The sequence below is a fragment of the Ursus arctos genome, unplaced genomic scaffold, assembly GCF_023065955.2.
Source record: "Ursus arctos isolate Adak ecotype North America unplaced genomic scaffold, UrsArc2.0 scaffold_11, whole genome shotgun sequence".
Lineage (NCBI taxonomy): Eukaryota > Metazoa > Chordata > Mammalia > Carnivora > Ursidae > Ursus > Ursus arctos.
Genome location: NW_026622775.1, coordinates 34,376,101 through 34,388,729, shown reverse-complemented (window position 1 = coordinate 34,388,729; position 12,629 = coordinate 34,376,101). Strand labels below are relative to the sequence as shown.

General features: G+C 36.4%; 1 protein-coding gene across 6 annotated transcripts in view; it reads left to right on the top strand.

The window, feature by feature from the left end:
- OTUD4 (OTU deubiquitinase 4) overlaps positions 1-12,629 on the top strand; it is a 43,611-nt gene that overhangs the window by 12,805 nt on the left and 18,177 nt on the right. For 4 of the 6 annotated variants that reach the window (XM_057310097.1, XM_026499420.4, XM_026499422.4 and 1 more), the window contains exons 4-11: positions 1,548-1,594; positions 2,261-2,333; positions 3,790-3,871; positions 5,495-5,627; positions 8,808-8,865; positions 9,114-9,231; positions 9,324-9,388; positions 11,812-11,909. In XM_057310097.1, coding sequence (XP_057166080.1) covers positions 1,548-1,594; positions 2,261-2,333; positions 3,790-3,871; positions 5,495-5,627; positions 8,808-8,865; positions 9,114-9,231; positions 9,324-9,388; positions 11,812-11,909 — 674 coding nt within the window. The remainder of the gene's footprint in view (positions 1-1,547; positions 1,595-2,260; positions 2,334-3,789; positions 3,872-5,494; positions 5,628-8,807; positions 8,866-9,113; positions 9,232-9,323; positions 9,389-11,811; positions 11,910-12,629) is intronic. The other 2 variants (XM_026499421.4, XM_048212384.2) reach the window with 1 other exon arrangement.

The window sequence follows — 12,629 nt, the reverse complement described above, 5'->3', positions numbered from 1 at the left end:
AAAAAGTAGCAGCGTTCACTTACCATAGCTAGTTATCGTTAGTGAGTGTCGGTATGAAGTCTTGACTAATTTCACAAGTATCATAGGAACGCATTCTCATGTTAAAAGATTTAATACAGAATGAAGAGTGAAAATCCTTTGTTTTCCCTGATCTTGAATTCCCTGTCTCCACTGTCAGTTTGGGATGTATTTGTTTAGTCCTCATACACCTGCACATACATATACTGAACATACCTTTTTGTTTTTCTTACCCAATAGGGTTTTTTATTTTTTTGTAAGATTTAATTAATTCATTTTAGAGAGTGAGTGAGACAGCGTGTGTGCACAAATGAGCAGGGAGAGGAGCAGAGGGAGAGAGAATCTCAAGCAGACTCCACACTGAGCTTGACCCTGAGATCATGACCTGAGCCAAAATAGGGTTGGACGCCTAACCGACTGAGCCACCTAGGCACCCCATGACTGACTTCTTATACTTGATAGTTTGGCTGATCTTTCCAAGTCAGTTTACATAGATATACCTCATTCTTTAGATGATTGCATGGTGTTCCATACGTGGTGTGGGTGAACCATAAATTATTTGATTACTCCTTTCTTATTAGTGGAATATTCAGACTTTCTTTAAAAATTTTTTTTAAAATTATTACAAATAGCTACAGTGAACATCCTTGTTTATGTACACTTTTGTGGACATATGAAATACTTGTTTAGGATAGATTTACAGAATTTGAATTGCTGGGTCAAAGAGTATGTATGGATATTTAAATTTTTTTTTAAAAGATTTTATTTATTTATTTGACAAAGAGAGAGACAGCCAGCAAGAGACGGAACACAAGCAGGGGGAGTGGGAGAGGAAGAAGCAGGCTCCCAGTGGAGGAGCCTGTTGCAGGACTCTATCCCAGAACCCCAGGATCACGCCCCAAGCCGAAGGCAGACGCTTAACAACTGAGCCACCCAGGTGCCCCTGGATATTTAAAATTTTGATATATATTGGCCATTTCCTCTAATAGGCTTAAAGACATAAAGTGACTCCTTTAGGGCTGTAGAATTTCTATCTCATTTCAGAAAGATTGCTAGGACACTGATCTCTTTGTACTTTGAATCACCCTGAAAATAAGAGATCATCTCCTTTTTTATCCTTTCTGATTCTTGAGTTCTTCTTCTATTCAACATCTCATTTTCTGGGCACATACATGTTCTGAGCTGTGTCCTGGGTGCTAGGTTAGAGGACAGAGTCCTTGCCTTCAGCAGGTGCTCCACTTAGAGAGACCACTCCATGGTCTTACCATACCAATGGAACTATCATTTCACCCTGTGGTACTAAGGATTTTTACAACAGAGACTTGGGCTATTTTTTTAAGTAGCTTTTTAGTTATATATGTAAGGTCTGTTTTTTATCAATGTTTTCATAATATTCATAATACTAATAATGAGCTTTTTCTAGCTCATTAGGTATATTGTATGAAGGTATGTGTTAAGATATTGTATAGAGGTATATGTATTGTAAAAGTATGAGACACTTAAGTGCCAACTTTTTTTCTTCACTACAGGAATGGGTTGGACAAGTGGAAATAAGTGCCCTTTCTCTTATGTACAGGTAAACACTGTAGTAACGTAAGGAAACAAAAGATGAAATGGGAAATTAGTATATTCCGTTATACTAAAATTGTTAAAATATTAAAGCAGTTTTATGCCTTAATTGTGAAGCATCTTTTATAAGATTTTTTTAATTGCATCAGTTAGCTTTTGACGTTAAATATGTCAGTGTTTGGAAACTGTAATTCTCAAAACATTTTTGGGAAGGAATATAGATGTTTTTCCAGGCCTGTAACCAATATCACATATTAACTTGATAGAGGAATGATTTCCTACTTTCTCAGGCTGGTAGCATCAGATGGCTCTAGAACAGAGGCAAAACATTATGTTACCATTTTACTACTTCTGTCTGGGAGAGGAGCAGGTGAATGCTTTATTTTTTCTTTTTGAAGTATCTGTATAAAATTTCGTCTTCACAATTTCTGTAATTTTGAAGTCTCCTTTTAGAATTATATCTGAAGTTAACATATATTCAAATTATATTTGAAGTCCTACTTTTTAAAAAGGTACTTTCATATAGGTGTTTTACAACTTAGTTATTGTTGACAGACTGCTCCACTGCTTGGAACATGGCTCAGCACATATTAGGCTCTTGATGAATGAATGAACAAGTGGTTAAGTCATGAAATGCATTTCCTCAGAAGTAATTGCTCAATTTTATTTTCAGGAAAGATTTTATAATTTATCGGGAACCAAATGTTTCTCCTTCACAAGTAACTGAAAATAATTTTCCGGAGAAGGTAAGAATTTTTCTAAGTGTTTCTAAAGGATTTAAGTAAAAGAACTACTTGCAACCTTGACCTTCTAAGCTATAATTTTAAGGAGACCTTTGAAATATTTTTGTATGAAGGTTAGGATAATTCTTTTTTAGAGTTCCTGTTAATCATTATTGAGTCATAATTTATATTTGTTTTTTTCCACAAATCACTGTGAATACTATCAGAACATTACACTAGAGGAAAAAACCTCAGATGCTAGTGTATATGATTAGACCATTTTGCATCACTATAAACATTAAGTAGTAAAATAACTTGTGAAAGCAGATTCTGCCATTGCATCAAAAAATACTTGGGTATTAATGATGTATTTCTCCTTATAAAGATAATTTACTGGCCCAGGTGTTATTATCTAGTCACAAACTAGAAACAACTGAAAAATTATGTGAAGACTAAAAAGAAAAAGAAAACCCTCAATTGATTCATTGTTAAGAGAACTTTGTTTTAATTAGCTGTTTTGGAATCATCCAGGCCAAGTTGAAGTGTTTTTGTCATCATGCTAATCGTGGTAAGGGGGAGGGGAACTGAGTGAAATACTACCTCTATAAAAAGGACTCCGGAGTTTCTAAGGTACATTGGCTCTGGATTTGGCCTTTCCGGTACAGGTTTCGGAATATGACATAACCCAAACAAAATCAGTGTGTATTTCTCATTGCATAATTGGCTATTTAGAAAGTACTTAAAACTAAAGCAACAGAAACAAATTTACTTTTGATTGTGCCTCTTACAGGTAAGCATCTTAATAAGGTTTTGGAGTATTTAGTATTTTCTTACAGTCTTTTAACTGTTGTTTTTTAAGTAGTTGAAATTCTGTTGTTTTCATGTATATTGTGTATTTTTTGTGATCCCATAAGCCTTTCCCCAGAAAGGTCATTAAGAACTTGTTGGTTTAAAGGCTGTGTAACATTTCAGCATTGGATATACCATAGGTGACCACATTGAAGAGTTAGATTACTTCTAAGATAATCTTTTTCTTTTAAGTAAGCTCCACGCCGAGCATGGAGCCCAGTGTGGGACTTAACGACCCTGAGAATGAGATCTGGGCTAAAATCAAGAGTCAGACACTTAACCGACTGAGCCACCTAGGTGCCCCTAAAATAATCATTTTTTAAGAAATTTTACTTATTTTGAGAGCGTGCGAAAGAGAGTGGGGGAGAGAGCACGAGTGGGGTGGGGAAAAGGAGAGGGAGAAGCAGAGTCTCCACTGAACGGGGAGCGCGATGCAGGCTTTGATCCCAGGACGCTGAGATCATGACCTGATCGAAGGCAGATGCTTAACCGACTGAGTGACCCAGGTGCCCCTAAAATAATCATTTTCTATTTGGAAATTATTAGTATTTCAGAGAAATCGGAGATAAAATTTGCTATGTAAGTGTCATAAATGAAAGACTGAAAGGTGCCTTTAATTTTTCCCTTTCAGGTATTACTGTGTTTTTCAAATGGAAATCATTATGATATTGTCTATCCCATAAAGTATAAAGAGAACTCTGCAATGTGTCAGTGTGAGTATCACCCTTGCGTTTGTATAGGAAGTTATATTACTAAGCTATACAGTCTTAATGCAAACAAGTCTGTTTTGTTGTATGCAAAGCTATCCTAAGAATCTTAGGTTAGCAAAAATATTAATACAGTAATAAAAACTTGTTTGACTAGGGAAAAATGGAGCTAATAGCTTGAGTATGACTTGTAAAATACCGTTATTTCTTCCTGCAGTAATTCATTTCAGTAATAAGGATTTGTGTGTGTTTTTAAAGCTATTGGTGTAGAGCTTGAAAATCTAAATGAGCAAATCAAGCATTTGATTGTTTTGGCTCTAGAACAGGGTTTCTTAACCTTGACACTACTGACATTTTGGGCCAGATAATTCTTTGGAGCTGTTCTGTGCATTATGGGATATTTAGTAGCATCCCTGGCATGTACCATGTAGAGAGCTCTCTTTTTCACTGCAACAAGCAAAAAATCTCTCCAGATTTTGCCAGGTGTTTCTTGGAAGAATAAAATCCCCTCTCCCTCCCCAATTGAGAATTACTGCTTTAGTAGTTCCTTTCTGCCTTCTTAATCTCCTTTATCATCTGTCTGAAGAAGTGCACATCACTCAAACAGAGCATCAGTGCTGGGCACGTAACAGCTTTTTCCTCTGTTTTTAAGCTAGTGGTGACCAGTAAAGATACGTGTAATGCCGTTTTTAAAATTGATGGATCTGTTTTAAAATAAGAAAGTGTAGCTGTCTGTGTCCTGGGCTGTGTCCCCCTCTTCCAGCTGGTTAAAATCTAGATATTTCAGCTTTGGGAAGGATAGTTCATGGAGCCTACCTTACCTCTACTTTTCAGTGCCTTTGGTTTGGATGATAATCAGGGGTGGAAGAAAGGTGATCTGTGAGAAAGTAGTCTCTTTGGGGACTCATTTAGAGAGTGGGCACCTATTGTTGATGATTTTTTAGTTTCATAAAGATGACTGCAGTATAACCAAATGAGAGTCCTAAACGCCATGTATAATGTGTTTTTGAATATTTGGTAATTATATTTTTGTGTTTCTGGAGGTTTTTTTTTTTTTTTCCTTTTAAAGCAAAAAAGTTGATTATGTATGCTTCTTTCTTACAGTGGCTGCTCAGAATACATTTTATAACAGTTGTTTTTGGAGTCCCTTATGAAAAGCTGTCTTTTTCTAGGAATCTTAATGTTTCTTAATGTTTTCCTTCCACGTCTCTTAAGGTTGGGCAGATGATGTGATCTCTCTAATTCTCAAGTTTCCTCATCTGTACTGTTAGGATGTGCCTGAAATTAAATATGAACATACATAAAGTCTTTGCACAGTGCCTGGAATGCAGTAATTGTTCAGTATGCATGTTTAGCTTTTACTGTCATCATACTTGTTTCATGGTTGTGGTACCTTTTTGTGTTTTAAAAATGGCAGTATCTTATGTAATGATTTGAAATTAATTACAGAGACAGAAATTCTAACTTCTTTCTATCTAGGTAATTTTTTGGTTAGATCGTGTTCTTGATCAGAAGACGTTATAGGTGCCCTAGTTAGGATTTTAGAAGCCTGGGCAACAGACATTGTCAATTTTGTGTAAAAACATAAAATTAGTTAATGTTGCATAACATTTCTTTTGTTAATTGCAGCTCTCCTTTATGAATTGCTGTATGAGAAGGTATTTAAAACTGATGTTAGTAAAATATTGATGGGACTAGACACCTCTGAAGTAGCTGATGAAAACAACAGTGAAATATCAGATTCAGAGGATGACAGTTGCAAGTAAGAGTGAATTTAAGTCCTAAAGTATCTTCATAGTGCTCTATAAAGAAACAGTTCAATAAGGAATGTGAGGTATGGAGTTGCCTCACATATTGAAGTATTAAGTATGGTATTCCTAAAATACAGCAATCTGCAGTACAAGTTTCTTTTTTTCCTGCCACTGATTTTATCTAATTTTTATTATAGGACTGTTTTTGAAAGTTGATGTTTTTGGTTGATAAGCTCTATTTCTACATAATCTAGAAGTATATGTGTATAATAGACTTAGTCCTGCCTATATATGTGTGTATTGTAAAATTTTAAGGTTAACCTGTCATTTGTTTACATATCCAGTGATGGAAAAAAATGACCATTTTATTTCCGTGACCTTATTTTGTTGTTTCCTTACTTAGATAATGCATTCCTTTTTCTTTTTAGATAATAAAAATCCCAAGTTGGGGTACAAGTATGTGAACAGCTCTGGGTAATGCCTCTGTTTAGGTTGTGAATAAGCACCTTTTAACTTAGAGTCTCTGAGGCTTTTCTTTCCCACACAGGATATATAGGGTAGTCCGTAAGAGCTTGGGGCTGTGGACAGCCAAAACTGGTTTTGGTCTTGGCTTCCTGCCAGAGTAACGAGACTTGGGGCAAGTTACTTAAGTTCACTAGGAAGCCCCAATTCTATATAAAATTAGGATATGTTAGTATTTCCTTGAAGGAGGGAATTTGTAAGAATTAAATGATGTATAATGTCCACAGCCTAGCTTCTAGATACTGTGTCCAACCTTTTTTAGTTTTTATTAACAGTGTTAGAACAGTTACTATTTTATAAGAACCCACCCTATTCCATTCCTAGTGAAGATAAAAAAATATTATTCCTAGTGTGTGAGAGTATGAAAGTATCCTACTTGGTGTTCCATACTGTAAAACTAGAGAAATAAATGAAATTAAGCCATAGGATATCTAATTTTTTATTAAATACTTAAATATATCTCCTTTTATCTGGAATACCAGGCATTTGGTGAGTTACGTTTTTCTGATCCTCATTGAAAACTTGATTGACTACCATTTCTTTGTAAGAGAGAAATGAGTCAGGTTAGAACCTGGGTCCGCTATTATAAGTTTAATTTTAGAATAGACTAACTTTGAACAGATAGAAGTTCTGCTCCATCATTTAATCCAGGCACCTGTCTGATTAGGATGTGCCATTGAGCTTAGAGGAAGTCGAGATGGAGAATGACTAGCTTGTTATAACTTATTACCTATGGTTGGTGTGGGGGCACTTCAGCACATGCCCTTTGGTTACTGTTAATAGTTTTCACAATAGTTGGGTCTGGGATGGCAAATGGCCGATGAAAGAGAGTATGGAGTTAAGGCTAGTAAGCTGGAGAAGTTTACGAGGAAAGGTGTGCTCATTGAAAAGTGTAGTCTTTTTATACTGTGCTAGTGTGTAGCCCTTGGAACATGGAAGCTGTTTTTTATCTCTGAAGATTTATTTATTTGAGAGCAAGTGAGCGCACACATGCCAGAGGTGTGCACAAGTGGCAGGGGGCAGAGGGAGAGGGAGAATCTCAAGCAGACTGCCCTCTGAGCACAGAGCCTGACATGGGGCTTGATCTCATGACCCTGAGGTGACAACCGGAGCCTTAGAGTTGGACACCCAACTGAATGTACCACCCAGGCTCCCCAACATAGAAGCCTTTTTAATTTTTTAAAATTTATTTTTATTTATGTATTTATTTTGTAAAGATTTTATTTATTTATTTGCTAGAGATAGAAGAGCACAAGCAAGGGGAGCAGCAGGCAGAGGGAGAAGCAGGCTCCTCACTGAGCAGGGAGCTGATGCGGGACTTCACCCCAGGACCCTGGGATCATGACCTGAGCCGAAGGCAGACACTTAACTAACTGAGCTGCCCAGGCGTCCCAGAAGCCTTTTTTAAATTAACTCTTTGTTCCATTAATGACATTTCTCTTTACTTGTGTCGTATTTGGCTTAAGGAGGATAAGGCTTCAGTTAGGGAAGAATGCTGCATTAATTATGGCACAATAGATAGGCATAGTTAAGGTATTAAGGAGGAAAGACCAAGGATGTCACTCTGCTCTTGTGCCTGGATTCTTTTCACATTCATATTGGTCAGTCCTGAAGTAGTGGGAATTATGGGTGATTTTTTAGTCTAGATTGTTGTTACTTGGGGTCTCTTAAATATTGCTACATTTAAGGACACAGATTTGGAGATTGTCCTGAAGACTAGAGATTGTAATTAAGGAGGAATTGTAGGACAGAAGACTGCAGTCTCGTCTCCTCTTCTGTTCTATCTGCCATCAATGTGTTCCTGCTTTGCCAATCTCTTGGCCACCCCAGGGTCTTTCCATTTGTTCTCTCTGCCTGGGTTACTGAATAGCCATATGATTTGCTGTATCATCACCTTTAATTCTGTATTCAAAAAGGCATTTTAGCACGTCCTTTCCTCATCTCATTTTTAATTAATCAAGTCTATGTCTCAACACTATCAGTTCTGCTACCTGGACCCCACCCCATCCTGTAGATAGCACTTACCGTCATTTAACATTACTTATTTAGTTTGTGTCTGCTCTCATTAGATTGTTGTGGAATATTTTGTTTAATGGAGCCTCATCTATATACTGAAAGAAAAATTTTACATTAAATGTTTTATAAGTTCAATTTTTCTATCCACCCAAATTTCATAGTTTTGTTTTTTTTGATGATTGAGCCTTAGACAAAGAATTACTGATGAAGTTTTTGATTTATAACTTAATATGCATACACACATGTATGTATGTGCATGTGTGCACACGTGTGTGTGTATAAAAATACATCCTTGGGGCGCCTGGGTGGCACAGCGGTTAAGCGTCTACCTTCGGCTCAGGGCGTGATCCTGGTGTTATGGGATCGAGCCCCACGTCAGGCTCCTCCGCTATGAGCCTGCTTCTTCCTCTCCCACTCCCCCTGCTTGTGTTCCCTCTCTCGCTGGCTGTCTCTATCTTTGTCTAATAAATAAATAAAATCTTTAAAAAAAAAATACATCCTTATACTGAAGCTTGTATGAACTCACTGGAATATAGCTTTGACTTTTTGGAATGTAACTGTGACTTTGGAGACTTTTATGTGAGGTTAAGATAAGTTAATTGCATGAACACATTTTTGTACTTTTAATTATGGTTATATTTCTTCTTTCGTAGGAGTAAAACTACCAGTGCTAATGATATGAATGGAGTTAAAGCTTTGTCAAGTGATCAGGTATTTTTTTTTTTAAAGGTTTTAACTAGTTCTTCCATATTAGAAAGCTCATGAATTTAGTCTTAATTTTTTCTTCTACATTATCAATGGAGTCAGGATCATCTGACTCTGAGAAAATTTTTGGTGACTTCCTAATATTTTACATTTTCTTTTTCATTTGATTTTACTCTTATACATGTCTCAAACAAATATGTTTTAAAAGCATTTCTGTTCTGTGTTGATTGGACTTCCTGACTTTGTTTGTTTAGCACCCGAAAAACAATGGGAACTCTCCTAGCCTCCCTTTGTCTAGAAAGGTTCTTAAGTCACTCAATCCAGCAGTCTATAGAAATGTGGAATATGAAATTTGGCTGAAGTCCAAGCAAGGTAAGTTAAACAATCTATATTTTCCATAAATTTGTTTTGTGGCACTTGAAAATAATTAAGTCAACTTGATGTTGTATTGGTCTTGTTTACAGCTCAACAAAAACGTGATTATTCCATTGCTGCTGGCTTGCAGTATGAAGTTGGAGATAAATGTCAAGTAAGTGATTATATAGAAGAAGAAAAGATCTTACTTGAAATCTTAATTTATTCTAATAGGAATTAAGAAAACAGTTCAAGTTTGAATGTGTTGTTAATTCGAGGTTTCAGAATATACTTTATCACATATACTTTTTAATAGTTGTAAATGTTTAGCTTTTTGATCCATTAGAGTACATTACCAAAATTGTGTGTGTATAAAAACCATGGTGTCCCGTCACGGGATCTTAAGTACAGTGTCAGTCTTTGATACTACTTGTTTGAAAGTGGTAACAATAACATCTTAGATTTTTTGGTATTTTCATTACAGTTGGCAAATTACTGAAATTGATTCAAACTTGACATTATTGGCCAGTTTGTTTTATGAAAGTCATCCTGGAAGATTTTGATAGATCCATAATGGTTTTCTGTCGGATTGAGAAAGAGTGAATAGTAGTGAAGGGAGTTTTGCCATTTTGAGTAAACTATTGCTCTGGACTTAGGTAGCTGATTGTTAAAGGGGAAAGTTGGGTTAGATCAGTTCTCAACTTGGAGTGATTTTGCAATCCTCGCTGTCCATTTGGCAGTGTTTGCAGACAACTTTTGTAGTCACAACTGGGGAGGTGCTACTGACATCCACTGGGTAGAGGCCAGGAATACTGCCAAACATCTGCAGTGGATAGGACACCCCCACTTACCCCCGAACAAAGACTCGTCCAGTCTAGTGTCAGTATGCCAAGGCTGGAGAAACTGGATAATTTCGAAGGTTCCTTTTCTCTTTTTGTTAATGAAAAAATAGTACTATTTCCAAAACAGAAATAACCTATGTACACAAAAATTTTATTTGGAGATAATTTTCATAAAAAATCATTTTCATTGAACAGTCTTGCCTTTTAAAAAATTACTTTAACCATTGACAAACACTTTTGCTTGACTTGTGGAGGTAACACTCATTTCCTGTTTGGTAAAGTGGTTTGTGAAAAGTATCTGATTGACTAGGATTGTATCCGCATCAATGATAAGACTATCTTAACAACTTTTGAAAGTGTTCTGATTCTGAGGTATTTGAAAGAAAAGGAAGAAGTGGATGATTCATGTATGTTCTTCCTAACAGAATTGTCAGAAATGTGCTGTAATCACAGAACAGAATTTTGGAATCTTTTGTTACAGTGATTTAGAAAACTTGGAAAAAAACCAGGAGAGAATCTAGGGCTCAGGGCCCCCCTCCCTCTGACTCCTCCTTAACAGAGAAGATTGCTTATCCTTACGCTGCCTCACTAAAACTGTTATTTGTTATTTTAAATCAAGTATATTTCCTTTGAGGTTGCAGTGCTTTTGGTAAAGTAGATGCTCTTAATAAAGTAGATGGTAAAGCGGATATTTGTTTTAGTTTTTTTCCTTTTTAGAGTATTTTGTTTCTATACCTATTAGACTGTTTCACTTGGGTAAAATTTAATTGAAATTCTATTATGGAAACTGCTATGACTCAAAGGGAACCTTTGTTTACTCAAGCATGTAAGATGTAGTTTAAATTTTTGATACAGATTAACTTCAGAAAGATCTGTTTTATTGCTAGGCTGTTGAAGACAGGAAGGCACAGTGTCCTTTTGTGGTGAATGAGAAATGAAACCTCAGGTTTAGGACTTGGATCTCCTAATAGAAGTAGGAGGTGAATGTAAAGCAGTCCTATGTACATTGGGCTCCTAGTGCAGTGATCAGCAGGTGCCCTGTTCATTGAGTACCGTTTGACTCTAGGAAGAAACCTAAAGGCTTACTCTTGTCACAATTTACTATTGGGTAATATGAATTGTATATTAGGGAACGTGTGATGAATCTATTTTTAGGGAGGAAAAAGGTCACAATTATGCATTTTAAATATTGGGAAAGTGAGAAGATAATAGTAATTATAATACTAGTTGCTCTCATTTATAGAATGGTTGCCGTGTATTAGTCAGTGTCCTTTCTGTATATCATATGTTCCTCATTCCATCTCCCTGAGTCCTATGATGTAGGTACTATTATTAGCTCCATTTTGCATGTGAGGACACTGAAGCATGAAACAAGTAACTTGCCAAAGGTCATATTGCTGCTAAGTATTAAAGATGGGCCTAGAATCCGGGTATGTGCAGTGCTGTCACCCTTTGTTCACAACCGGGGCATGCTGCCTCTCTTGTTTGGAGCCTTGATAGATTGTGCTCCTACTTCTCCCTGAAATACTTACAGAAAGAGTTTATAAAATTTTGGAAGTGTAAACAAAGAAAAGTATTTTAGCTAGAGGTAGAGAGGTCTGGGAGGTCAGAAAAATATTACAGTGTACCGGTTTTAAACTTGGTTTTGTTTTCAACAGTAGTCATTTTCTCTCTAATTGAAAATGATAAAAATTTAAAAGGTCATCATTAATGCAAAGGAAGCAGGTGACTGATTTTTCTTTCTGGAATTGTTCAGCAGGGTAGGTTGGATCACAGTGGAAAATTTTCTAATGCAGACTTTCCAGGGGTTCACTCAGAGAATGGACCGGTTTTGGTCGAAGAACTCGGAAAGAAGTATGTACTGCTTTTCAACTAAGGCATTTACAATTAGCCTATTGTAATCATGAGGATTTTTTTTTTAAATAATTTTTTATTATGTTAGTCACTATACAGTATATCCTTAGTTTTTGATGCAATGTTCCATGATTCATTGTTTGCGTATAACACCCAGTGCACCGTGCAATACGTGCCCTCCTTACTACCCATCACCGGCCTATCCCATTCCCCCACCCCCCTCCCCTCTAAAGCCTTCAGTTTGTTTCCCAGAGTCCATAGTCTCTCATGGTTCATTCCCCCTTCTGATTACACCCCCTTCATTCATGTAATCATGAGGATTTCTAAATGGCCCTGTGTATTTGTACGTTAGTTAAAGGTATTGCCTATCTGTAGAAAATGTATTCGTTTAGATCTCTAGAAACAGCGGTTTGAGTTCAAATTTTGTGTTTTGTGTGTAAATGCATTTTAAAAACTTGTTGCTTACATTTTAAAATGTGCTATTCTTCATTAAGGCAGTTTGGGAAACTGACTCTTTTGTAACTGTAAAGTGGGGAGCATTGGAGGACAGGGACCATATTCATTTCTAATTTTCACTTTTAATACCCATTGCATGTGGTTGATTTTCACTAAATGTCACATGGAGTAGTACTGTGGTTGACTTGCTGTTACACGGTCTTACTTTATAGCACCTTTTGTTTCAGTTGCTGCTGTCTTTGTTAGAAAAAAGGGTAATAAGTC